The sequence below is a fragment of the Impatiens glandulifera genome, chromosome 2 (genome assembly GCF_907164915.1).
Source record: "Impatiens glandulifera chromosome 2, dImpGla2.1, whole genome shotgun sequence".
Classification (NCBI taxonomy): domain Eukaryota; kingdom Viridiplantae; phylum Streptophyta; class Magnoliopsida; order Ericales; family Balsaminaceae; genus Impatiens; species Impatiens glandulifera.
This window is the reverse complement of record NC_061863.1, coordinates 40,610,569-40,638,568: the sequence shown is the minus strand read 5'-3', so window position 1 is coordinate 40,638,568 and position 28,000 is coordinate 40,610,569. Positions and strand designations below refer to the sequence as shown.

The 28,000-nt window shown below is 34.2% G+C and overlaps 1 protein-coding gene across 1 annotated transcript; it reads left to right on the top strand.

Annotated features, from left to right (window-relative positions):
* Window position 1: 1 nt before the first annotated feature.
* LOC124923864 (protein ILITYHIA) lies at window positions 2–27,878 on the top strand. Its single transcript, XM_047463843.1, has 61 exons — window positions 2–328; window positions 703–817; window positions 1,904–2,280; window positions 2,376–2,507; window positions 2,691–3,072; window positions 3,162–3,308; window positions 3,469–3,653; window positions 3,755–3,881; window positions 3,991–4,064; window positions 4,301–4,377; window positions 4,856–4,892; window positions 4,962–5,125; window positions 5,301–5,484; window positions 6,019–6,096; window positions 6,856–6,975; window positions 7,059–7,118; window positions 8,415–8,541; window positions 8,632–8,730; window positions 8,814–8,983; window positions 9,376–9,678; window positions 9,771–9,887; window positions 9,981–10,082; window positions 10,156–10,305; window positions 11,221–11,385; window positions 11,462–11,638; window positions 12,367–12,489; window positions 12,638–12,718; window positions 12,799–12,915; window positions 13,497–13,669; window positions 14,557–14,634; window positions 14,713–14,860; window positions 15,377–15,499; window positions 15,608–15,664; window positions 15,742–15,852; window positions 15,937–16,128; window positions 16,346–16,519; window positions 17,194–17,304; window positions 17,408–17,477; window positions 17,610–17,688; window positions 18,679–18,781; window positions 18,867–19,037; window positions 19,211–19,333; window positions 19,419–19,532; window positions 20,496–20,602; window positions 21,428–21,479; window positions 21,566–21,672; window positions 21,750–21,809; window positions 22,075–22,189; window positions 22,285–22,395; window positions 22,466–22,603; window positions 22,684–22,806; window positions 22,977–23,048; window positions 23,572–23,684; window positions 23,951–24,109; window positions 25,411–25,507; window positions 25,582–25,764; window positions 26,162–26,356; window positions 26,428–26,607; window positions 27,067–27,199; window positions 27,430–27,508; window positions 27,629–27,878. The coding sequence occupies exons 2-61, from the start codon at window positions 703–705 to the stop codon at window positions 27,669–27,671; spliced, it is 7,884 nt and encodes a 2,627-aa protein (XP_047319799.1). The 5' UTR covers window positions 2–328; the 3' UTR covers window positions 27,672–27,878.
* Window positions 27,879–28,000: the final 122 nt, after the last annotated feature.

The following is a 28,000-nucleotide window of genomic DNA, read 5'->3' as shown; positions in this document are numbered from 1 at the left end:
CTAAACTCAATTCTGCCTGAGACTACTAAGGAGGTTGCTCATTTCGAAGACGACGACGACGGAATCATTTCTCAGTAGAAAGAATAACTGAGTTTTTCTTCTCCACTGTCACTCTTTTCTGTCGCCGTCATCGAGATCTCACCGCTGAAATTCCAATTCACTTTGAGAAGAAACCAACTATACAGAGTCGAACCCAGAAATAGATTCTGCAACTGAATGCAGACGCGGCCGTCAGCTGACTAGACTCCATTTTCTTGCCGGGCCGCCCACGGGAAACACCGAGCGAGAGAGACGACTGCCCCCCCGCAGCTCAAGCATTCTAATTTAGGTCCGTAATTTAGCTCAAGCATCCTTATTTAGGTCCGTAATTTAGCTTAAGCTAAACAGTGAACAGACCCACTAATTACATAATTTAACTCATGCCCATAACCCGTATAAGACCCATTGCTTGGTTTGCAATCGAAGTGTTTTTTTTTTTCAGTTTATTCTTGAGCTAAGCCCCACCTATTTTACTGCGTAGTGTTTATCTTTCTTCAAACCTGAAACCCTAGACATGTTTTTTCTCTTGTAAAAAACAATTTCGTATTCCCCTAAACCAAGAAACTTAATTCTTGTTAAACTGGGTTTGTTTTAAGCTTAAATCTGTGTTTCTCAATTGTTATCACAAGTCGGATTGCATCACTAGCTCCTTTTTTTAGACAGATGACGGATTGGGTGGAGTCATTATCGGTTATTGCATCAGCTGTGTCCACTTCGTCTACTAAGAGGCGCCTTCAGATCTTTCGCAATGAAATTCCGGCAATTATTGTCAATTCAGGTATGTTTACTAATAACTCTGTCTCAAACTTTCCCATGTTCGAAGTCATTTTGTCCATATCAGCACATTACTAATGAAAAAAGAGCTATATTTACCCTCTGTTTCAATGTCTTAATAAGTAGGTTCTATTTTAGACTGATTCTCTGTCCCTGTTCCAAGATTTCTGTGGGGCGTTATTGTTTAATATCTGTTTGGAACTCATTTAGTTCCATCAGTGGTAACTTTGTTTTGATGGAATAATTTTTAGTAGTTTACTCCTTGTTCCTGTGATATGGAACTGGTGAAACTAAATCAAGCAACCTAGACTAGTAAATGAAGTCTGAATTCTAGCTGGAAAATACAACACAGTTATTGTAGGACATAGTTTAACTCCACTTATTTTTTTTCTATACGTGAGAGTAGTTTAGTGGTATCCATGGGCACCTGCGGGAGCAACATCCTTGACATTTTTCAATTTTGTTGCGCCTGTCTTGGAATACAGATGTCATGTTTTGTACTAAAATCGTGATGCTTATGTTCACAACTAACACAACATTGCGTTGATTGTAAATTTGAGCTACTTCCTCCACATGCCAGCTCTATAAAATTAGAATAGAAACTCCAGTAAATTCTTACACATCATCAATTCATCATGTTCGTGTTTACCTCGTATCATCTGATAGGCCTTTCCCCCTTTTGAACTTTTTTATTTTGATATGCGAGTCCTTGTCTTATGAAGTAAACAATTGGGTTCTATATATTTTTTTGAAAAGATAAAACTTGTATATAAATGATTTACTAAATGCTATTTCCATACATACAATGCAATTCATTTAACACATCTTGCGGTTTCTTTTTAATGAAAAATTGACCTTTTTCAAAATACAAGAAACTGTCCAAAGAATTGGGTTCTCTTTATTGTTTTATCTTAATGTGTTTTTATTATTGAAATGAAGCTAAGTTGTTTTATTCTCACTTCCAAACCACTAGGATTGGGTTAACAGTGTTTGTTAAATAACTAATTCATATGTGACGGGTTGCACTATTTGATGAATTATACTTTCCTCTTATAACATTTGGATAATTTTCTGTTTTCTGAAATTGCAGAGATGTCAAATGAGCTTGCTGCAGTGTTGGTAGAAATAATCTTTAGGACCCTGTCAATTTATGATGACCGGAAATCAAAGAAAGCTGTGGATGATTTTATTTCTGATGCTCTACGTGAAGTTATTTTTCTGAAATTTTTTACAGCAATTCTTGTGCAAAACCTTGAAAAACGGATAAAGTCAAAGTCTCCTGTGGACTGCTATAGGCTTCTTAAGTGGTCATGCCTTCTGCTAAGCAAGAGTAACTTTGCCAATGTATCTGCTAATGCGCTGTCCAGAGTAGTTGGAGCACAAGCAGCAGCTCTTCACATTGTTATGCAAGGACCTTCTTCTGAGAAAAAGTCATGCAAGAAAACCTTTTTCCACTTGTTCTTGGAGGTCCATTATATGCAACCTTTACATTTTCATTTCTGAATACAAAAAATATTTCTTTTAGGTTTCTTTCTTAAATTGTTTGTCCAAAAAATCAACAGTCGCCAAAGATCTTCAAGATTTACTTGGAAGAATTGAAGGAAGCAAGGATCCCATACAGAGAAAATCCAGAAATATTGTGGCTTATTCTTGAGTTTTCATGCTCTAGTCCTTTCTATTTGGAGCAATGGAAGGTAAGAAACCACTTCATCATGGCTTGTTAGGAGGATTACATTCTTGTTGTTTTTGCAAAAGAAGCATTTTCAACAGATACTCAAGATTTTACACTCTAGCCTGACCAGGAATTATTTTTTTTTCATGGGTATCTTATTTATTGCTTCTTCAATAACTGCTACTTTATTATTTGTGTTGGACAGGCAACTTTTCTGGACATATACGTTACATCTGTTCTAAATACAAGGGAGAAGCCAACTAAAGATCTCAGTGATGCTTTCCTCCCATTGTTTACTCGATTATCGCATGAAGAGTTTAAGACTATAGTGGTCCCATCATCAGTTAAAATGCTGAAACGTAACCCTGAACTTGTAATAGAATCTGTGGGGTATCTTCTGAAATCTGTTAGCCTTGATTTGAGCAAGTATGCTGCAGAGATTCTTCTAGTAGTACTATCACAGGTTCGCAATGCAGATGAAGCAAGAAGGCAAGAAGCCTTGATTATAGTAAGATATTTGAGCCAAAAGTGCAGTGACCCTGATGCTATAGAAGCAATGTTTAATGCTATCAAATCTGTCATTGGAGGTTTGTATTTGTATCCAAGGTTCTCTGTAATATCTTTTCTAATGTTTACAATTTTCTGCTAAATGTCTTAATTTGATGAATATCGATAGGTTCGGAAGGAAGGCTTACATTCCCTTATCAAAGGGTTGGCATGATTATTGCATTGAAAGAATTGGCAAATGTTCCAGAGGGGAAATATCTCAAAAACTTATCACCTACAATATGCAGCTTTCTACTGTCGTGTTATAAAGATGAAGGTGTTGGTCCTTTTTAAAGTACCTCCCCCATATGTACCTTTATGAACCTGTTCAATGTGTCAGTTAGATGAGTAGATTGTTATCCAGATCCTGTTGGGATTTCAATACTCAGTGAGCTTTCCTTAATAACATAATTATTATTTTATTTGATTGATTATAGGCAATGAAGAGGTAAAGCTTGCAATTTTGTCAGCAGTAGCTTCTTGGGGAGTGAAATTTCCTGACGCCGTGAAACCTGATTTAGTTTCTTTTATAGCCTCTGGGCTAAAAGAGAAAGAAACATTGAGAAGGGGCCATCTCCGTTGTCTACGAGTAATATGTAAAAATGCAGATAACATTGCTATGGTGAGAAACTGATCGAAATTTTATTCTTTCATCCCCTTCAATCTTTTTTCTCTCATGTTGGTTTCTTTATCTAACAAATAAAGGTGTGACTATATCTTCAGGTTGCATCTTTGCAAATGCCACTTGTCCAATTGACTAAAACTGGTTTTACCAAAGTGTCTCAACGATTAGATGGTATTTATTCCTTGCTTTGCTCAGCGAAAATTGCAGCTGTTGACATTAAAGCAGGTACTTCTCAAAATTCTGGCAATATTTACTTTGTGTTTTCACTTTCCTAGTTACTAGCTCACATTTTCTAAATTAATGCAAAATTTTGTTTTGTTTATCTCTGTTGAAGATGAAATCCTTTTGAAGGAAAAGATCTGGTCTGTGATATCACAAAATGAACCTTCACTGGTACCGGTTTCTTTGGTAGGTATTCGGTAAAGTTTTGTGTCATCATGGTTCTCTCTTATGGATATCTTTTACCTAGTTATGTTATGCTATACAGTGACACTATTTTATCTTATAATTCTGAAACAAGAGGATGAGATTAGTGCCATGTGAATTTGGTCACGAATGACATTTAGTGGGCGCTTATTATGTTGCTGAGGTTGGTTTTATGCCTGAATTATCCCTTAGGTAGTATTCCTTCTGTTGCTTTGCAGGCTTCAAAGCTATCAATTGATGACTGCATGGCATGTATCGAACTTCTTGAGGTGTTACTTGTGTCTCACACACAGAGGTACATGCTTATTAATTTTCTACTTCAATTTAATTTTCTAGATGCTGATATGGGGTTTGAAATTTAACTTGTGTCTCACACACAGAGGTACATGCTTATCCTAAAAATTTTAGTAAGGAAATAAGATTATACACTCTCTTAACTTATAGGCAAGGAGAAAATAAGTCCTTAAAACTTTTGGAAGACTATTTAAGCCCTCAACTTGTCCATATTTAGATTAAATAAGCCTCCCGTTGTCTAATCGTTTTATATCCTTTAAAAGCATTCCGATACACATTAGTTCCGTGTGTCCTGTATTTGTGCCCTATAACTTTGAAGAAGATGCATAATTTCCTGATGATTGAAGATCATTTGATTTGATATTGAAGGGCTTATTTGATCTTTGGCTACACATTCAAGAACTATTTGTTCTTATTTCCTTTAGTTATTTTCTACATGTCTCAAAAATGTTAATAGGTAATCTTTTTTTATTTTGCAGAGTATTGGACATTGTTTCCACTAGATCATTGTTACAGGTAAATCTTTCTCTCATTCTGTCATCTTTTGAAAAATAAATTATATAATAATGTTTTTTTGTGGTGCAGTTAGTACTGTTTTTATTATGTCATTCGACTTGGGATATTCGAACAGCTGCTTATGAGTGTACGAAGAAGATTTTGTCTGCTGCTCCACAATTAGCTGAACCTATATTCCAAGAATTCACAAGTTCACTCTCTGTAATAGGAGAAAAAGTTCTGCATAATAGGAGGTAATGCAGAGATTACTGTTTCCATTGCAAATGATTCAATCTACATTATTTTGTTCCATTTTATTAATGTCAGTTTTACTCCTTTTATTTTATCATGAAATTTGTATTCTATATGTTTAAACTTCTTTTGTTTGTTTATCCTTTGGATTTACTAAGCTTTTCCTTGCAATTACAGTGAGCTTGAGAGCACATTGGATGGCCAGGTTGCATCACATGCATCGGTAGAGGTTTTGGTGAAGGCTCTACTTGTGATCTCATCAGCAGTTTTTCCTTTCACTGCCAACTTGTGCGTGAATATTATGTTATGCTCACACCATCCATGTTTGGTTGGCGGAGCAAGGAGAGATACTGTGTGGAGGGTAACTTCTTGATCTCATATGCTTGGAAAGTAGTTACCTTGGATGTAGTTGTCCTCATTAAATATGGATGTGATATCATGCTTGATTCTTATCTCTCTATTCCTTTTCTTTTTTTTTTTATAATTTCTCCCTTGCAATTTCTTTTTAGCTGGAGACATACGCTGCAGTTTTTATTATATATTGTTCTTTATGTTGATGTAGGTTCTTGTTCATATGTTCATGAACATAAGGAGTTAGTTATACATGGGTCTGAGGATCACGACATGTATAGTAGAATCAATGTATTAAAATCAATTAAATAATCGATTTCTCATGTTTGATACTTATCAGTCCAATTCTCCTTTTGATAAGGAATAAGGGAACAATGAATCCATCTATAACAAGGACTATAGTCTTATGTGTGTATAATGGACTATGTATTGAAAATAAACTTTTAAACTGAAGTGTTAGGATGAGTACTTGCTCATAGGTAAAGAGTTGTATTAGCATTCATTATGTGTATCTGATGCCATTTGTTATTTTCTTAATTGTCAGAGGCTGCGGAAGTGCTTGCAGACACTTGGTTTTAATATATTTGATCTTATAACAGCTAATGTTGGTATCATCTGCAAGGTAAATTGCTAATCTGATTTTCAATTTTCTTGGGATATTTAATGATGGCTCTAGGCTTGAAGTTGTTGAAACTTTCGGAAAGAAAGTGACCATTTATGGTTATAATATGACCAAGAGTAATATTGTTTTGCTACTGTTGCAATACTAATTTATTGCAAGTTGGTTTCATTGTTTGCTGAGTTAGTATTTCAATATACAGTTTTAAGAAGGTAAATGAATGTGCTAAAGAACTCTATATAATGGAAATATCAGCAAATAAATGATGGATACTGATAATAAAATTTAAGTTAATTGCCATTGTTTTAAAGTATTATGTCTTAAATATGGTTGGAAAATCAATACCTTTTTTCCAGTCTCATGATCAATTGTTTCATTAATAGTTTTCATCAGTTAATCTCATTTTTCTTGGCTTTCACATGAGCTCTGAATAACGGTATATGTGTAATGCAACGCCATCAATATAGTGCACACTTGTCTAGAAATTTAAACCTGGTTGCCTTTCTCTTTTCAAAAAAAGGGTCATCTAAAATCTATCTTGCAAGTTAAATGTTCATTTCTATTTATTATGCAAATTCAAGGATTTTGTTTCATACTTTCATTCAAGTTAAGGGTCTAATTAGAGTTTTTGACTCTGCAAACACCATTTTGTAGTTTTAGATTTGGGTGATGGAGGTCTAAGATAGACCACGAATGTAATGCTATTGTTTTTTCGACTTTATTATGCATTTGATCATTCTTTTTAATGTTACTTGGTTATAGGGCTTGCTAGGACCAATTGGCCTGATGAGTGCAAATACTTTTGAACAAGAAGCAGCCATTTATAGTTTGACTACTTTAATGTCTATAATCCCAAGGGATATTTATGGAGAGTTTGAACAGGTTTTTCATATACTCATTTTGCAAGTTCTCTTTCTATGATTCATTTGGATGTCTCGGTCTAAAACTCTGTTGTAATATTGCAGTTCTTGGAGAATCTCCCTGACCGTAATGCACATGACACTTTAACCAGGAGTGAAATCCAGGCAATCATCTATTCTTTATCACTCAAGCTGAGACAATTTTCTACGTTCTCTTGTATGCATGTATATAGATTTCTATGTAGTCTATCTAGGTTGCTATATGTTAATTTTTCCCATTGACTTAGTGAAAATATTTGAATATGCTAATTTGCTATGGCTATAGTGTTATATCTTCAGATTGGAACATTGGTCTTTCGGTACCTGACTTGTATTATTTTCAGTTTCATGTTGCGCACTGCATTTTCTTGTAAAATAAAATTGCAAGATTAGGATGATTTTTTTCTTATGGATACAAAGATAACCGCTAAAGAAGTATTTTGTAGACAATTATCTCTTTATAGCTTTTGTTGTAGGTAGATAAAGATTTGCTGAAGTAATTGAGTCATATACTCATGTTCAGTGCTTGACATGGAAAACATCTAGCTAACATTAATTTAAATATGATGCTGTAGAATATCAGTATACTTAGTGGTAGACATAATGGGACTAGGTGTAAGTAATGGTAACCACCCACCTTCCTAATCTTTATATTGGATGTATCAGGTAAACTAAAAATTCATTCAGCGAAATATCCTAAAATTCTCTAACTTTATGATCATCAAAACTCACAGATACTAACTGGTGACTTACATAAATCAAATTCTCAAATGAAGCGGTTTATTGTAATTGATATTTCTAGATCTCACCTGAAACAATTTAATACTATTGTTGTTGCTTCAGTTAGTGTGAAACATTATTTTGTTCTCACATTTATTTGACATGGATTGCTTTTCATTGTAATGTCCAATAAAAAAAGACACTCCCACCATGCAAATCAGCAACAATTCATTACATTTAATCTTTTTAACTTCTAATTAATGAGATTCATTTCGCCTTTCATCTTTTATCAATATTATTAAATTTTGTGTTTTGCCATTTTAACACCATGAATGATTGCAGCACTAAAATTCTTTAGAACTACACACATTTTTCATCCAGGAAATTCAACAATTGAATAGTTATTTTAGTTGGGGATTTTATTTGAATTGATGTTAAGGTAACAGGAGTTCATTTTATCATATTCTTTGGCTTCCTTGATAATTCAATCTGTTTTATTTGTTTCTTTAATTCAGTAAATGTGACTTGTAGAATTGATATTTTATTTTGATTTTTCTGAACTCTTCTATGTGTGTTTAGCATTGATATATATGGTTTGTAGATTTTAATTCAGTTAATGTGTTCATGTTGTTAAGTGCTATGTTTTATCATCTTTGATGGCTTGGCTTTTCTAACAATTGCTAGTATTCCTGCTGTAATCAGATATTTCGTACTCCTGAAGGAACAATTTCCAGTGAGCAAGGTGTTTATATTGCAGAGTCTATTGCCAGTAAGAATGTTAAGCAAGCAAAAGGCCGTTTTCGTGTATATGATGACCATAATGAGATGGTGATTTGCCTACTTATATTTATAGTATTGCAATATTTTACATCTTGCATGAATAGTTGACAGTCTCTAATCTATACGTGCTTCCAGGATAATAATGTTAATTCCAATCGTTTCTCTAAGCCTGAGCCTTCAGGTAGAGAAGTTGCCGGTGTAGGAAAAAGGGACACCGGAAAGTCAATCAAGAAAGCTGGCATGTTCTGTCTTAATCTCTAAGCTAACTATTTTCATTGGCGGAATTTAATTAACATTTTGTCCATTAATCATCTTATCCAGATAAGGGCAAGAGTTCAAAGGAAGAGGCACGTGAATTGCAGCTTCAGGAAGAGGCCTGTTTACGTGAGAAAGTCTGGATTATACAGAAGAATCTAACTCTGGTTCTTAAAGCCCTTGGAGAGATGGCTATAGCTAATCCTATTTTTGCTCATAGTCAGCTACCTTCTCTGGTATGTCCTTTGCATTAGATATGCTATTTTTTTCTAACTAAACAATTGAAAAAATGCTAATATATTTCCTGTTTTTTCATGGTCAGTAATGTTTCCTTGGGCATTTAACACTTTTTTGTTCCTATTTGTTGGCAATACTTATATTTTTATTTGTTTTTAATTTCTGACAAATGTTTGTAGTGATCAATATTTTTATGCTTACTTTCTGTACATATATTGTAAACAGCACATTAATTGAGTAATACTGAATATATATACCAAAGTTTTCTTGGTTCTCTACTTGCTCATGCTTGTTTGTTATTGAGTTTTTTACAGTCTCGATCATTGATTCACTGAAAACCTTTGATGTATTTTATTTGAATTTTGATCATTTTCTTGTCATCTAATTTCAGGTTAAGTTTGTTAACTCGTTGCTGAGGTCTCCAATAGTGAGTGAAACGGCTTATGAGACGCTGGTGAAACTTTCTAGGTGTACTGCACCTCCTCTCTGCAGTTGGGCAGTTGACATTGCTACTGCCTTGAGATTAGTTGAGACTGAAGAGGTTGATGTTTTGTGGGATTTAATTACATCCCTTGGTGAATCAAGGACAGCTGAAAAACCCGACGTGGGCCTTTTTGAGCGTACAGTTAACGGATTGTCCATATCCTGTAAATCAGGGCCTCTACCTGTTGATACTTTTACCTTTGTTTTCCCGGTAAAACTTTTAGGTTTAATAAAACTGTTCTATGCCATACCATCGTCTGCTTCTATTTTGCTACATTTTCACATTGGTCTGTACTTTTGCAGATATATAATGCGATATTGCTGTCTTCCAAGAAGACTGCACTTCATGATGATGTGCTCAGGATGCTTTTTCTCCACATGGATCCTGTTCTACCTCTGCCTAGGCTTCGAATGATATCAGTTAAGATTAGAATAATTGGATGGTATTTCACTCCTTTTTTTTTTCTTTTTTATTTGGTCTTGCTTGTTTATAGTTTTTCCCTTATTCTGTAGGTACTATATCATGTCCTTGGTATTGTTCCTGCTTACCAAGCATCTATTGCACCAGCATTAAATGAACTGTGTCTGGGTCTGCGTTCTGATGAAGTGGCATCTGTATGTATTTGGACACTTGTTTTTTGCAACTTTGCTATTTCTCAATTTTCTGACACATTATCTTCTTCAAAAGGCTCTTTCCGGAGTGTATGCTAAAGAGGTTTATGTTCGCATGGCTTGCTTACATGCTATAAAATGTATACCAGCTGTTGCCAACCGCTCTCTTCCTCAAGATGTTGAAGTTGCTACAAGCATTTGGCTTGCTTTGCATGATTCTGACAAGGTTATGATTACACATATTTCTCTAATCTTCACTACAATTTGTCTTGGTTCTTTTTCTTCTTTTATTTTGTTTTGTTTGGTCGGAATTCAGTTTATTGTACATACATGATAATACTCGCGGTAGCATGTGAACCTATTTGAGAACATATATTTTCTTTGTTTCTCATCTATATATGGATCTTAATAAGATAATCGTTTGGAGTAGTTGTGTGATCGGTTTCTATAGATTTCTGTCGTTTCTTTGTTGAAACCGATAGAAACATAATTTCCTGAAAATGGGATTTTCAGATAGTCCCCATTTTGATTTTCCCTCCGTTGACTTTCAAATGGCAGATTGTTGATTTTCATAACTATTGTGTTTCCTTGTGTTATATTCAATGACATGATGCTTGCACAATGATTTTCTATGATGGTTAAGTAGGTTTGCTCCCTAATTAGGAAACTAGATTCTGAATTCTTAGTGGGGCATATCTCATAATTATTTATTGTAAGGGGGTTCTCCATAAGTCTTGTAGTTTGATTTGTTCTATACATTTCATGACCGCAAATTTTGGAAGATAAGATTCCCAGGTTTTATCTACCCTTGAACTAGGTAGTAAATTATGGCACAACCTTAATATGCTAAAAGTTAACAAGTTTTTTCAGTAATGTGAAGCCTCTTACTTCAACATGTAACTCATCAATAATATATTACTTTTTCCATTCTGCTAACCTGCCCTTATGATGCTGCCATTGACTCTCTGATATGCGGTATTCAATTGTACTACATGTTGAGCATTCTGTCAGGCTAACAATAACATGTGTTCCTGTGTACCTCACTTGTGTTTTAAAGCATCGTAAAGCTTTCTATGCATATTGCTATTTACTTATCTTCCCAGTTTGGTCTCTGTATTCACTGGATGTTTTCTCTTTACAGTCAGTTGCTGAAGTGGCAGAGGATATATGGGATCGGTATGGCCATGACCTTGGGATTGATTATTCCGGACTGTTCAAAGCACTTTCCCATGTGAACTATAATGTCCGTTCAGCTGCTGCAGATGCACTATCTGCTTCTTTGGATGAAAATCCTGATACTATTCAGGTGTTGATTGATATCATTTGAACATATTGAGATATGTGATTGTAATCTTGATTCTGATGTATTTACTGTATTATAGGAGGCTCTGTCAACTTTATTTTCTTTGTACATCCGTGATGTTGGCCTTAGAGAGGACACCAATGATGCTGGTTGGGTTGGAAGACAGGGAATTGCCTTAGCTCTGCACTCTGTGGCTGATGTGGTCAGAACTAGGGACCTTCCAGTCATTATGACTTTTTTGATATCACGAGCTTTGGTATGTATCTTTTTTTGTTCTTCTTTATGTTGACCATCACCTTAAAAGTCTGAAGCATGCATTTTTGTTTATTTCATTTTATATTGTTAGGAAATAGTATTATAAGCTCCTATAATTTCCATAAATTTCATTATAGTTTGCAGTGAGATGTGCTGTACAATCATTATAGATAGTGTAGATAATTTCTTTCGATTATTTACTAACTAACGATGAAATGTGATACTTATTTGTAATTAACAGATAAGTTCCCATTTTGATTGGAACCTAGAGTTATCGTAGGTCATAAAGTCATGTACTTAAAGAGAACAATATTGAGGAATAAAATACAAAAAATTATTCCTTCAATTACCCAATGATTAATAAATGAACATATCTTTATATAATAAAAGAATTCATTTGCACTTAAATGTAATCCAAAAGTACTATTGTCTTGCAACCACATTGTAATTTGGCTGTCCACTAACAATTTTCCACAAGAGTACATCTTATGCAATTATTAAATCTTTGTACATCTCATTAACATTTTGCTTGTTTTGCTCTTTCAACTTTCAAGATTTTCAGTAATGTTTTAGCAACGAAGTCTAGCTTACTGATATCAATTCAACCTTAGGGAATTTCTCAACTTGTGGGTTGATGAATGACATCACATCATGGACTCTTGATATTTGTTTTGGCATGGATGTAATTTAGATTGTTCATAATATAAAATGTAATCCTTCCATCTGCAGGCTGATAGTAATGCTGATGTACGAGGTCGAATGATTGATGCTGGGGTTATGATCATAGATAAACATGGAAAAGATAATGTCTCTTTGCTGTTTCCTATTTTTGAAAACTACTTGAACAAAAAGGTAGATGCCCTTCTTTATGTCTATGAATTAATTTGCCCCCTCTGATGCTTTTTTAGTGTGGTTGTCGAGCAGGGTATGCTGTTCTTTATGTTTATTCATGTACAATATTTTTTTTCATACGAGTTTGTACATATGCTCTTTTCTCTAGGCATCTGATGAAGAAACATATGATTTAGTTCGTGAAGGTGTTGTCATATACACAGGAGCTTTGGCAAAGCATTTGGCTGAGGTATTTTGAACCTTCTGCTGTGGAAGTTGGAGTTTATAATATTTTTTTGTTCGGTATCTAACGTCATAAAATTTCTCCAGGATGACCCTAAGGTCCATGCTGTTGTAGAGAAGTTACTGGATGTGTTGAACACACCATCAGAAGCAGTCCAACAAGCAGTTTCTTCCTGCTTATCTCCATTAATGAAGTCAAAACAAGTAAGATTAATTATTGCTGGAATTTGAAATTTTGACTATTAACTTCATTTTGCTTAAATGATCTAGTGTATATCATACGAGTCCTCATAGAGAATCTTGAGCCTGTGAAATAGTTTAAAATTGATCTGAAGCAGAACCAGATTTAAGAGAATTTCTGATGGTTACTATAGGAGTTATGACCTAGACATAAGATAAAAAGGTTTGAAAAAAGGCACAAAATCTCTGTCAAGGGAGATCCAAGCTAAAAGAATGGAAAAACAACCATATGGGTTTAAGTGCCACTCTGAATGACATATGTTATTGCCAACTCAACAGTTCAACTTCTTCCACCTAATATTAGCATTTGTCTTAACTTACTCATGACTCTCCTCTTTAAGTTGTAGTACATATGCAACCACAATCTGTTATGTGTTGTTAGCATGGTTACCAATTTTATAAATCTTGAAGGTTCGTTTATTTTCTTATGATTGGTCCGTGTTTATGGAGGTCTTATGGATAAATGTTTCCTTTGTCACCTTTTATCTCTCTTTATATATTTATTTATTTTTTCCTTTTTATTCTATTTGGATTCAATTTGTTAGGATGATGCTCCTGTACTGGTTTCTAAGCTACTTGATCGATTGATGAAAAGTGAGAAATATGGAGAGCGGCGTGGAGCAGCATTTGGATTAGCTGGTGTAGTTAAGGGATTAGGAATTTCATGTATCAAGAAGTATAGTGTTGTTGTTACTTTATCAGGAGGTCTGGTTGACAGGTATTATACTCGTTCTTTGATGCCTGATGTGGTCCTTGAAGTAGAAATATTTTATTTATATGACACTATATATATGTATTGTACACAACCTTATAAGATTTTGTTTGGCACGAGCCATTCAACTATTATCAGGCTTAGAAATCTTCATCATTGTATAAATACACATATATTTCATTATAGGACAAATTATTATATTTTTCATGTTAATAATGATCTTTGTGCTGATTTGATATGATAAGTTCTTTGAGAGTGAATTCGAAGTTGAACAGCTTTTCCTATGCTGATTTGTTGATGTTCTAAAACAACTAGCACACTGGGAGGCGATACTGAAAGGTTACAAGAACAAGATACTGAAATATAGGATCATGCATGGTCCTTATATTTCCATGCTGGTTATAGAAACTGATAATATGGTTCTTGAATTATGCGACATTCTTTAGGTTATAAATGAAATTGGTTGCTCTGGCTAAAAGATCTAACATAATGAGCCAATGGAATATGGAATTAGGATTCAATTGGATTTTCTCCAAATGAGAACTGGAATTTATAGTTATCAAATGCTTAGGTAGTTTTTCTGAAGAGGTTGCTACATATGGAAACATTAGCTTTCATACTCGTTGGAAATCATTGTTGCAAGAACTAAATTATATGTGTAGATCTGTCATTTTACCGGTGTGACTTTCCAAAACTGGAAATTCTAAGCTGCCTATGAAGATATAACCTTTAATTGAATGGCTCCTCTCACATGACTCCTTTTATATTTCAAGCTTGGGCATAAGTTTGTATATTGTGTTTAGCATGCTTTTCCAATTTCACCCAAACCTGTCTTTTCATCTTTAAATGCTTAAGATATGCAAGTATTGAATTTCAGTTTTCTAAACTTCCAGGAATTCAGCTAAACGTCGAGAAGGAGCATTGCTGGCATTTGAGTGCCTTTGTGAGAAACTAGGGAGATTATTTGAACCGTATGTGGATACATCTCTCTGTAGAGTGAACTACTTCATTTATCTAATCTGGAGCTAATATTTTTTCTTATCTGTTAGGTATGTAATTTATCTGTTGCCTTTGCTCCTGATTTCTTTCTCTGACCAAGTTATTGCTGTCCGAGAAGCGGCTGAATGTGCTGCTCGTGCAATGATGTCCCGGCTTAGTGCTCAAGGGGTGAAGCTTGTGCTGCCATCACTTTTAAAGGTTCTTTCTGGGTTGACTTTGTCTTTTAATTTACATAGAAATGTATATGAAGGATTTCTTATTTAACTTCTGTGAGAATTTTATACAGATAGATGAGTGAAATGTGCTTAAATTGATTTTCTAGTCACTTTTATCAATCAAATTGACACTCTTTATTGCAAAATTGTATTAAGTGAGATTTTGACACTAACTGCCCTAAACTCTGCAAAGTCATCTGTTCCATAAAAAAAATTGAGGATGGTGAAGTTTTTTTTTTTGGGAAAAGAGGATGGTGAAGTTTGTGACATACACATTTATGTGAATACTTTTGGTAATATATTATGCCCTTTCTTTGAATAAACATCCATTCATGGCATTCTCTAAACTTGAATAGTGTTGCTTGAACTTCTAAAACAATTGCATCCATTTGTAATTTCTCAAACATTGTGTGTACTAGTTCCTATAAATGTCACTTCTTGTTGGTTTTCTCGTTTCTGAATGTTACTCATTTATGATGAAATTGGAGCTTACTTACAGGGTCTTGAAGATAAGGCTTGGAGAACGAAGCAGAGCAGTGTGCAACTTCTTGGTGCCATGGCATACTGTGCTCCACAGCAGCTTTCCCAGTGCCTTCCTAAGATTGTACCTAAATTAACAGAGGTCACAGCTAACACGTTACCATATTCATTTGCTGCTACAATTTGATATGTTCTTTCACTTTTTCGTTATAGAAGAAGCTGTTTTTCTCATTTCATTTCTTTGTTACAGGTGCTAACCGACACACATCCTAAAGTACAGTCGGCTGGACAAACTGCTCTTCAACAGGTAGCGCTTTGTTGCATTATCTTTTAGCTGTATATATCTATGGGTTTGATTTTAATTTCAATTTTTTGGATTTTTAGGTTGGCAGTGTTATAAAGAACCCTGAGATATCATCTCTTGTCCCTACTCTATTATTGGGTCTTACAGACCCCAATGAGTGCACAAAATATTCACTCGATATTCTTCTACAAGTAAGTCCAATCTGTTATTGAAATTTATTATGCCCCACAATGTTCTGAATCTGAATTCTTACATTATACACACCTTATCTGCAGACAACATTTGTGAATTCGATTGATGCTCCTTCACTTGCGTTGTTAGTACCTATAGTCCACAGAGGGCTGAGGGAACGAAGTGCTGAAACAAAAAAGAAAGCTTCACAGATAGTTGGGAATATGTGTTCCTTAGTGACTGAACCTAAAGACATGATTCCTTATATTGGTATACTCCTCCCTGAAGTGAAAAAGGTATCTTCCAGCATATAGCTTTTGGTATATTGTATTCAGCTGGATAGGCATGCAGATAGTTGCTTATCCTATACAGATTGAGCCCTGATGATTTCCTCAATCAGAAATAGTGCTATTGCACAATTGATCAGTTTTCACACTCATCTGGTATTCAACATTGAGGTGCGGGTGGGGGTAGGGAGAGAGGCAGGTTTATATTATTCTTTCTTTTTGACAGGTTCTTGTAGATCCTATACCTGAAGTTCGTTCAGTTGCTGCAAGGGCTCTTGGTTCTCTAATTAGAGGAATGGGAGAGGAAATTTTCCCAGATCTTGTCTCATGGTTGTTGGAGACACTTAAATCCGACGGTAGTAATGTTGAACGTTCTGGAGCTGCTCAAGGCTTAAGTGAGGCAAGTCTACATGATATTATTCATTGATATTGCATATTTTGATTATTATTTCAGACTTAACAATTCAATGCAGTTCCCTGCTCATCTTCATGTATAGAATGAAATTTTTGTAGCTTTCAACTTGGTATTTAAAAATTTCCTTGACTTGATTTTGATCTTCCATATCTTGTTGGATGGATATGAAATTTTTATTAGCATGTGATAAGTTAGAGTAGGTATCATCTGTAATCTACATGATGAAAATAACAAGTTATGATTTATTTTTGTTGTTACTTATCATTGTATTGGGTATAATATAGAATATGATTATTGTAAACAACTTCCTTTACTTGGTTATATTAACATCTCCTAGGACATTTTTGCAATACATTTTTTCTAAGATTTTTAGGAATGGTCTTAATTCTTTAAGAAGTTGGCTACCTTATGCATTCATTGGAAGTTTGTATATCAAATGTTAGCCAATACATTTAGCTAATAATGCACGGCAACGTAGATGTTATACACACAATTACCCAATCGTACCCCCATTTCCTGAGCAAATTCCAAGTGCAAATGTCTTCTAGTTTTGTTGGAAACATGTATTTGTCTTTAAGCTTTAATTGTATAAGCTTGACACTCAATCTTGTTTTTCATTTTCTAGAAGTTCATTTAATGTCTTGTATTCTTTGTTTTAGGTGTTGGCTGCCCTAGGGAGCGAATACTTTGAACGTTTACTTCCGGATATTATCAGAAATTGTTCTCACCAGAAGGCCTCGGTTCGGGATGGTTATCTCACACTTTTCAAGGTTCAGGAAAAAAAACTTAAGAAGATTTTTTCTTATCAAGTACTTAACGTTCTAAATATGTGTTTTCATCTTTGACATTTTGTCCATCTTCTTTCTATTTTAGTACTTTCCGAGATCTTTGGGTGTACAGTTCCAAAATTATCTACAGCTGGTTCTACCAGCTATCTTAGATGGTTAGTCATCTATATTATGGATTATGTCTTATTTTCATATTATTTGTAATTAGTTTCCTAGAATAGTTGCTAAGATCATACTTTGATTGCTATGGTTTGTAATTCGTCATCTTGTTTCTCATTGTCATTCAGGTCTTGCGGACGAAAATGAATCTGTTCGTGAGGCAGCACTTAGTGCTGGACATGTTCTGGTGGAGCATTATGCAACAACGTACATTTTCTTTGATTTCTTGTTTTTTATTTGCTTAGCTTTAGATTTGTGTTTATATAAATGTATTTATTATTTGAACTTCTTCAATTCAGCAAGTGCTGCAAAATATCAGTTGGATTTCTTGTTTGCATAATATAGTTCCTTATAACAACCTAAGCTGGCATTGAATTTATGGGTTGTGAAATGTCTCATGAAAAAGACGTTCATAACGTTTAGAACCTTTTAGTTTGGTTTATCGTGGAGAATGTATATACCATGGTTTTAAGTTTCGGATTTTGGCTTATAGGTCGTGATGAGGACCAATTTCTTTAGAGGAAAGGACAAGTGAAAATTAACTTTCAAACTTTGGGAAAAGAAGAATAAAGACTATAGTTTGGAATAGCAAGGCAAGAAGATAACATGGATTTATCATCCCATCTCCTGGAAAATTAGTACTTAAATCTGATATGTTAATTATAGTAAGAGTCAATTATGGAAGGTTAGCAATTAAATCATGTGTGAATGGTAATCTGGAGGAGGGTTTGAAACTTGTAAATAAAGGCCATAATGAATGGAGAAATAGAGATAGAAGCCAAATACAGAACAGCCAAATCCAAGTTGGAGAGAGCTGTTAAAAAATCTTTAATGGTGGATTAACTATGACAAAAAGTGGGGAAAAAAGTGAAAACATAAGTTGTTTACATGCGTTTGAATTTGCTTTGGAAGAAACCGATTGTGATGATTGATTTTTTTGTGGGAACAAAATATTGTTAAAATTGCCTTTTTATTGTTCTGATCGATGAGGCATGAAAGTGACATACCTTTCATTTTGATTTTCTTGTTACAAGATTCCTACCTAGGTTGCCTTGACTACATATATTGGTAGACCTTTTTTTTTTCTCTCCTGTTCTTTCCTTTTGCTTGGACTTGTGAAGTAGTTGCCTTTGTGAGTGCTTTCATTATACAATCTAATTCGCGATATTATTTACTCATCTTTCCCATTTCTTTCAGATCTTTGCCTCTCCTCCTCCCAGCTGTCGAAGATGGTATCTTCAGTGATAATTGGCGTATACGTCAAAGTTCTGTGGAACTGTTGGGTGATCTTTTGTTTAAGGTACAGTATGTTGTGTTAATTGCCCTACCATCTCACCTTTGTGGAATTATTGCTTATCATCTTTGATTATTTGGTACTAATATAGGTTGCTGGAACTTCTGGTAAAGCACTCCTTGAGGGAGGTAGTGATGATGAAGGTGCCAGTACTGAGGCACAAGGACGTGCTATCATTGAAGTTCTTGGGAGAGAAAAGAGGAATGAAGTCCTTGCTGCTCTTTATATGGTTCGAACGGATATCAGTATAACAGTACGACAGGTAAAGGCTTTGAGGCATTTTTAATTGCTTCAATTAAAAGTTGATTAACTTATTTGTGCTAATGTGAGATTTATATGACATTTCTTCGAGATTAAATACATTGTATGATGTAATCCTTCTGCACCAAATAGTTTTTGTTATGTTTGTATTTATGCCAATTTCTGTTGGTCCAGGCTGCCTTGCATGTGTGGAAGACCATAGTAGTAAATACTCCCAAGACTCTAAAAGAAATAATGCCAGTTTTGATGAATACTTTGATCTCTTCTCTTGCTTCTTCATCATCTGAAAGACGACAGGTTCATAATTTTTGTTGTAAAACTCTTTTTAAAATTATTTCATATTCTGAACATTTCCATGACTTTTTACTCTGCATATTTCCAGGTTGCTGCGCGATCCTTGGGAGAACTTGTTAGAAAACTTGGAGAGCGGGTTTTGCCTTTGATAATTCCCATTTTATCTCAAGGGCTAAAGGATTCAAGTCCTAGTCGGAGACAAGTGAGCCTTCTAACTTTTTGCTCATGCATTATAGCTGTAAATTAATTTTTTTTTTTTTTCAAAAAATTTACAGCTGTGATAGTTTAGATTTCTGTTTTATGCTTAATATTTGTTTTACACAGATTTACCTTTGTTCTTAGCTTTGCTAGGCCAAACTGCTAAGATTTATTGTCACAAACCTATGAGTTAGATTTACCTTCTGTATATTTGTCCCAATCTATGTCTATTGTCAAAAACCTATGAGTTAGATTTATTGTCACAAACCTATGCTCTATTCTACTATAAGATTCCCTTTAGGGCCTTATGGACTGTGAAAAGCTTTTTTTTGCTGAACTTAATAGTCAAATTACTTTGTTGTGACAATGCACATTGCTTAAAACACGGATTATAATTATACCCCTAGGTACTGGTCCATGCTGTTGGCATGTAACCACATTAGATATTAGATGTCTTGTATTATTGTTACATCATATGTTCCAAATAAAGGTGCAGTGCATGAATTATGACATCTTATCGAACAAATTAGTTTCATTTGCCACAAACAATTGCCCTAATTTCTGTAATGTTTATATTAATTGAAAATTTGAAACGCACCAAGAAAAAAGAGAGCGATAGCTTGATGGAGTGCTCACATAGGAGGGTAGTGAATAAACTAGTTCTGCATGCATTTTTCGTTGTTTTATTAATGACTTGGTTATGCATCTAGCCTTGTTTTCCCTAACGCACGTCCTGTTATTGTCTGTTAAAGCTTGTTGTGGAGGTGAGTTTTCTGTCATCCACTTCATAATATAGATAAGAATGCACATGTGTCTCTCTAGGTATGATCTTGTATGTATCTAGCTGTTAAATAAAATTCTCAATTACTTTACGTCTTCAAGAAGTTTGTTGAGTAGATGTCTATTTCCGGTTTTTAATGGGTGGATTGTTGACTTTTACTCATGATGAACTTTTGTGCAATTACAGGGAGTGTGCATTGGTCTAAGTGAAGTAATGGGCAGTGCAGGCAAGGCTCAATTAATCAGTTTCATGGATGAGCTTATCCCAACAATTCGCACAGCACTTTGTGATAGGTATGTATATGTTTGCTAATGATTATTGATTGTGAATATTATTTTGGAAAAAGGCTAGTAAGATGTATCCAGCTGTTACTGGCCATGAAGTGTTTGACCTTGATAAGCTTGATGCATTCACCCTCTTAAACTCTACTGCACTCAGTTTGCAAGATATGAGAGTGATCGAATTCATGAACATTCAATAATTTGATTGAAGCTTTAACAGGTGGCTCATTCCAGCCAAATGGATAAGTTTGATAGAGATTGTGACAACTGAAAGTTCAGTGGATGAATTAAGCCTTTCTTATGAGTTCAACAGGCCATTCACTTTTTTTCCAATTATTTTAGGATATTGTAACCTGAATTCACTTTTTGGGAGAGACAAGAATGGAAATTCTGAGAAATTTAAATATGGTCACAACCATATGTTCTAGGTTATGACTGGAATTTAAAGTTCCAATGGAAAGGTTTCGTAGTTCTGTGTTTATTCTATCTGAATAGCATATTAACATGTTTCTTATTTTTTTGTAAAAAAAGAAATATCATTTTAACATAATTTTTAGCCCTCATCAATCTCAATATTAAAGAAACAGATAAAATAATGTTAATAATTGTAAATAGTGTTTGCTTCATGTGAGGTGAGTAGTTGGAAGGTCTAAATATAATTTTATGCTTGTACTTATTGCTCAATCCTAAAAGGCAAAATGGAAGGAAGATTACTTTGCTAGATTACTGTATCGTCCTTTGGTAAACAGCTGGACAAATTGAACTGTATTTTCTTTTTCCTCATTCCCTCAACAAATGCTTCTCTTGATCATATCTAATTGTGCTTCTATTTTATAGTGTGCCCGAGGTTCGTGAATCTGCAGGCTTGGCTTTCAGCACACTGTACAAGGTGACTTATTTGTGAATATGAGCCTCATGTTTATCTCCTTATTATTTTGTACTAAACTTGTTTAATTGTAAATTATCATTATATAGAGTGCTGGAATGCAAGCTATTGATGAGATCGTGCCAACACTCTTGCAAGCTTTAGATGATGATGAAACTTCTGATACTGCACTTGATGCCCTCAAACAAATTTTAAGGTAGGATAGCCTTATATTTTAGTTCAACCCAATCATGTCAAAATTATTATTATTTTTTAATCTTTATTATTTTGCAGTGTCAGGACAGCTGCTGTTTTGCCTCATATCTTGCAAAAACTGGTCCAGGTTCCTATAACGTATGTGGTGTTTTTTTCTTTTTTTAATTCTTCACTAAATTGTTACATCTATCTGAATTCTTTTATTATAATTTCAATTTGAGTAGGCTATGTTCTCTACCACTTTTTATGTTTAATTTTACTTCTCTATCAATTGCTCTAGTAATTTGAGTACACCATAATGAAGAATGGCAAAAATTTGAGCTTAAAAAAATGTTAATACATTTATCTTAAGGCCATTAAATGCTTTTGTGCATCTTTTCTAAGCCTTTTGTTACATTTTCAGTGCCTTCAATGCACATGCTCTTGGTACTTTTGCTGAAGTCGCAGGGCCTGGCCTTAATTACCATCTTGGTACCGTGCTTCCTACTCTACTTGCAGCAATGGGCGATGATAATATGGTATATATAGACTATTTTATTATTTTATTTTGGTCCAGGGTTAATTACTGCATAAGCTTTATATTATATGCATTTCTTCTTATTACAAACAATAGGAAGTTCATAATTTAGTAAAGAAGGCAGCGGAAACTATTGTTGTAGTTATTGACGAGGATGGTGTAGATCCATTGATATCTGAACTACTAAAGGGAGTGGGGGATACTCAGGTATTTTTTGTACAATTTTTAGGATTGCTTTCCAAATCTCTTTCTCTAAAATTGTCTGGTTTAACTTCAGGCCTCAATTAGAAGAAGTTCATCATACCTCATTGGATATTTTTTCAAGAACAGCAAATTATATTTGGAGGATGAAGCTCCAGCTATGATAGCTAGCTTAATTGTTTTGCTGAGTGATTCAGATTCGGCGACAGTTGCGGTAATGTCCTATAAATATTACATGTGGTTAAACTCCCTCCCCTCCTTCATTAAAACAACTTCTTACCATCTGGTCCACAGGTTGCCTGGGAAGCTTTATCTAGGGTTATCAGTTCGGTTCCAAAGGATATTCTTCCATCATATATAAAGTTAGTTCGTGATGCCATATCCACATCTAAGGATAAAGAACGTAGAAAGAAGAAAGTAAGTGCATGTCCAATTTACCTACTCCAATTTGGAGATTGTATGTTGGTAAAAACATCGAAGTAGTTATACTGAAACAAATACACTGTTCTTATAAAAGCATATGGATGGATTAATCAATATAACGATGAATAGATAAACTCATAATAGTAATTTATTCATACGTGCAGGGTGGTGCTGTTCTTATACCTGGATTGTGTCTTCCTAAGGCCCTTCAACCCCTGCTTCCCATCTTCTTGCTGGTACTACTCTTTTCATCATTTCTTTTATATTATATATCTATTGCTAGAGGATGTAATCTCCAATTTTCAGTATATACAATAAAAAATTGAGACTGACTCAAGGTTCTACTTGTTCATCTGCAAAGAAAATGTGCTTTCTTCTATTTTATGTGAGCATGATGAATCATGTCTTTCATGAGAGAGCGCAAGACGTAATATGATTCTCAATATGATGGATTACTGTCTTGATAGATAAACTTACAAGGTCACTAAAGTGTTTCCACACATTTCTGGATAATCATGTGTTCTGCACAAAATGGATGGAAATTTTCTTCAAATATTAACAGAAATTTATTACCTAGGTAAATCTAGCCATAGTCAATAGTTGGAGGTTTGAAGTAGCACTACAATCTCTCATATCTTTTCTTTGCACTGAAGCAGTTTTACTTCCATTTATTTCTTTCAGAAAGATGTAAAGCTACATGCATACACTGTTCCTTGTCTTGCTGAATTACTCAATTTGTTGTTTGGTTTACTCTACTAGGGTCTTATGAGTGGACCCACAGAATTACGAGAGCAGGCAGCTCAAGGTCTTGGTGAGTTGATTGAAGTGACAAGCGAAAAAGCACTAAAGGAGTTCGTTATTCAAATCACAGGGTACTTCATATTCTCAAAATAGTTATTGTGACTTTACTGATGTATTTTGAGAATTTAATCACTTAACTGATTTGATATCTGAACATGAAATTATAATTTACTGGCATCTCTATGAACATGAAATTTTGTTTCCCAAGCATGAATGATTAAACTTCAATTTATAGCCTAGCTTTTTGTATGCTATACTGTAATGTCCAAATATATGACACTTAAAGATGGTAGCGCTGTTCTCTAGTTATCTGAGTAAATTTCCTTCTTTATTGCAGACCCTTGATTCGAGTAATAGGGGATAGATTCCCATGGCAAGTGAAGGCTTCCATCTTATCAACTTTGAGCATCATAATCAGGAAAGGGGGGTTGGCTCTGAAGCCTTTTCTGCCACAACTTCAAACAACATTTATCAAGTGCCTACAGGATACTACAAGGTTCGTTACACTTAAACTAGTTTTAATTCTACAACCATTTACCCTTGGAGTTCTTTTAAATAATGTCACTAAAACTTGGTCTTAGTATCTTATTCTGAAAGTTAAGCTGTCATGCCCTGACCCAGTTAAAATGATGCATGAGAAGTGTTACATGACTAGTAAATCCATAAATATGTGTAACATAAGAATACAGCATTCTTTTCCCCCCAAAAAAAAGGAATACGTCATTCTTATATCCAGTAATTTAACAAATACAAGTAATTCATTTAATATTACATGAAAATTTCTATATCACTAAGAATTGCTATTGGAGCCGTTAATGTATGTCCCTTTGGTTTTTCATGCATTTGTAACTTTATTATTACAAAAGTCTGGATCTGGTGAGTTCTAATGCTGGGTAATAACCAGTAGTCTCTAAGCTGTTGGATTAGGAACAATTTTAAGAGCATTTATTTCTGTAAGTATAGTATCAGTCTTTTAGAACCTATAAGGTTATAACTAAGGCTACTTATATTTAATGACAATACCAATAATTTGTAATTGGTACTACTATTCTGGAATTCTCTACTTAAAATTCTTATTCACATGCCCCTCAATGTATATACCCCACTAGTAGCATATGTTATATAGTCAAACTCAGTGTAATAAATCCAGTAATACTTATAGTAATTCAGTGCAGTACATTTATCAATCCAAAATTTCTGCGATAAACAAAAGATTTGATATACTAATTGTTTCATTATAATGTTGCATAATTGCTGGGTTATGAATATTCATAATATATAAAATGAATCTTTAAGGTATAACTAAGTGAAGACTAAGTGTATAAATTTATTTTTGTGGGAAAACGGCTTAGTGCCATTTCATTAAAGTGTATAAGTTATTAATTGTACCTTCAATATGAAATTTATTATTGCTTAATAATTGAACATTCACATATTCCCAATATCATACTTAGACTAAATCTTGTAATCATTGTTTTCTTTCTACTAAATAATGTGGAGATTAATTTATATATGTATTTACTAAAAATAAATGGATGTCCTTGACAAATATGGGCAACTGTAAATTTTGAGTTTCTTCTTTGATTTCTTTATAACATCAATTCTTTGATCTGAAGCTAGAATCAACACATAAGGAGCATCATTATGTGGATATTGTTTCTTAAAACAAATTTGACAGTTATTTGATTTTTCATTTGTCATGTTTTTTGTTGGCTTTGTTAGACCATACTGAATTACTGATTGGATATTGGTTAGTTATTACCTTTGAAATTTATGTTGGTATTGTTGCTTATGAAGGACTGTTCGTTCAAGTGCTGCTGTTGCACTTGGGAAGCTTAGTCCACTCAGTCCGAAGGTTGACCCTTTAGTAGGTGATCTTCTGACATCTTTGCAGGTATTACTCATCATATTTCACTCAAATGGTTGCTTCTGGAAATGTGTATCTGGCTAATCAAATTTTCTTGGCAGGCATCCGAGGCTGGTGTGCGTGAGGCCATTTTGACTGCTTTAAGAGGCGTTCTTAAGCATGCTGGGAAGAATGTGAGCAAAATAGTTCTGATGCGTGTCTACAGTCTTCTAAATAATTTAGTAGACGATGATGATGATCAAATTCGAGGTTCTGCTGCAAGTGTATTGGGTATCACTTCAGAGGTTCGTTCATTCTGCATGAATTCTTCTGTTTTCTATGATATACAGTCGCAAATAGCAGCATTCTGTTAGCTTGTTCAAACTTCTAGCCAAAAAACTTATTCAATAGAACCCATCATGGTAGCTCTAGTGGTAAGATTCTCGAAATAATAAGATTCTTTAAGGTAAGATTTCCATTGAAAGCACCTTGATTGAAGTGAGGTAATGACAATGGAATGCTATGCTAGCCTTCTCCAGGAAAAAGAACAGTCTAAATTTTTTTTATGCAATAGAAGAAGCTGCAAAAGATATTAATATCCTATAGCTGACTCAATGAAATATCAATCTTCATTTGTTTGGTACCATGGTTTGTTCTTTGCTTCCCTTGATTGATTGCTTATCTCATCTCATTGTATTGCAGTACATGGAAGACGGTGAACTTTCCCAGTTATTTGTAGACCTGTTGAAATGTGCTTCTTCTCCTAACTGGTTTGCAAGGCATGGGTGTACACTTGCTATATCTTCCATGCTCAAACACAATCCTAAAGTTCTATGTGCATCTTCCACATTTTCTCTTCTTGTTGATTTGCTGAAAAATAACTTAAAAGATGAGAAGGTACCGTAAATCATTCGTTTTGCCTTCGTAAGCATCCTTTTTTTGCTTGGTTCTTATACTTTCTTGTGCAGTTCCCTGTACGCAAGGCAACTACCAGAGCATTGGGGAGGCTTCTAGCTTATCAAATTCAAAATGAACCCTTGAATGCTTCACAGCATCTTGAAATTCTTTCATTGTTAGTATCAGCCATGCAAGACGATTCAAGTGAAGTCAGAAGAAAGGCACTATCAGGCCTGAAAGCAGCTGCCAAGGTAAAACTGCAGAACCTCCTAACTTGTGTGGAAATTGTCAAACTAATGCATTGTTTATTTAGTTGTATTAACTGAGATAAATGTATGATGTTTGGTACCATGGTTTGTTCTTTGCTTCCCTTGATTGATTGCTTATCTCATCTCTAAATTTGCAAAAGTTTTATGATGTTTTTGTTCTTATCTTTATAATAGCAACGTCTCTAATATTTTTATTATTTAGTTGTTCCTTTATCTTCTTTTATATATGGATATGGTATTATAAATCATTCTTTTGTCATATCCTTTTGACTATTAATGTTTTGTAGAACTATAAGGGAATTTTAGTCCAAGAACTATTTAGTTGGATTCATAACTTGTATATTACTGTATAGATAGATAGTATTTTCTATATATTGTTTACATGTATATTCACTGTATATTATATGCAAAGGCGGTTAATGACTGGATTTTGTATTACAGGTCAATTCTTCATCCATCATAGTTCATGTATCTGTATTTGGACCTGCACTAGCTGAGTGTTTAAAAGATTCAAGTACGCCTGTTAAACTTGCTGCAGAGAGATGTGCTTTACATTGCTTACAATTGACCAAAGGTGCGTTTCCTTTGTTTCACTTAGGTGGAAAATGGTGATAGGTTTGAAAACTATTGATAAATGACGTTTTTATTAGGAAAACGTATTATTTTGTCTCCCATGAGATTAGATATTATAAATTATTGGAAACCAGATTCTATGTAGGTTATTGTCTTAACTATCTCAAATCATGTAGATGTTTCCCTGAAGCTGTGTTATTGCATTATTGAGAATTTTCAATTGTGTTATAGGAGCCGAGAACGTCCAATCTGCACAAAAATTCATCACTGGATTGGATGCTAGGCGAATCTCCAAACTTTCTGAACATAGGTACTGTAAATGGAGTTCGCATTTAGTTATTTACCAATACTTGAAATTAGTCAGTCATGTAAATTTTAAACTTGGTTGTATTTTCAACATTACCATTTGTTTTGTGATACATAATTGCAGTGACGACAGTGAAGATAGTGAGGACGAGTTGGGAAGTGGCTGATGAACAAGCAAGTGAATGTATACTTTGTTTCAATGGCGGGTTTCTTTAGAGAGGTTAATTTTGATGCTCATATATTTGTTTAGGCATATTTCATGGTGGAATGATATTTTGTTTTTGGTACTGAGAGAGCCATTATTCCTAACAAATAGGTTTGCCCTCTTGTGACTGTAATTTATCAAACCTCTTAAATACAAAAAATATTTTAAAGGTTTGCCCTCTGTAACAAAACTTTAAAATATTTTAAACAATCATTTTGGGTTATAACCAAATATATATATAACGATGTTTAATTTTTTATAGTGTCCGGATTGCCGGGTCGAGAGCTGTGG

Excerpts from the sequence above, each read along its gene's own strand:
- LOC124923864 (XM_047463843.1), top strand. The coding sequence starts at position 703 with ATGACGGATTGGGTGGAGTCATTATCGGTTATTGCATCAGCTGTGTCC. Across the intron at positions 9,679-9,770 it reads CTTTTACCTTTGTTTTCCCG|ATATATAATGCGATATTGCT; the intron begins GTAAAACTTTTA and ends GTACTTTTGCAG. Across the intron at positions 21,810-22,074 it reads CTGGTCCAGGTTCCTATAAC|TGCCTTCAATGCACATGCTC; the intron begins GTATGTGGTGTT and ends TTACATTTTCAG.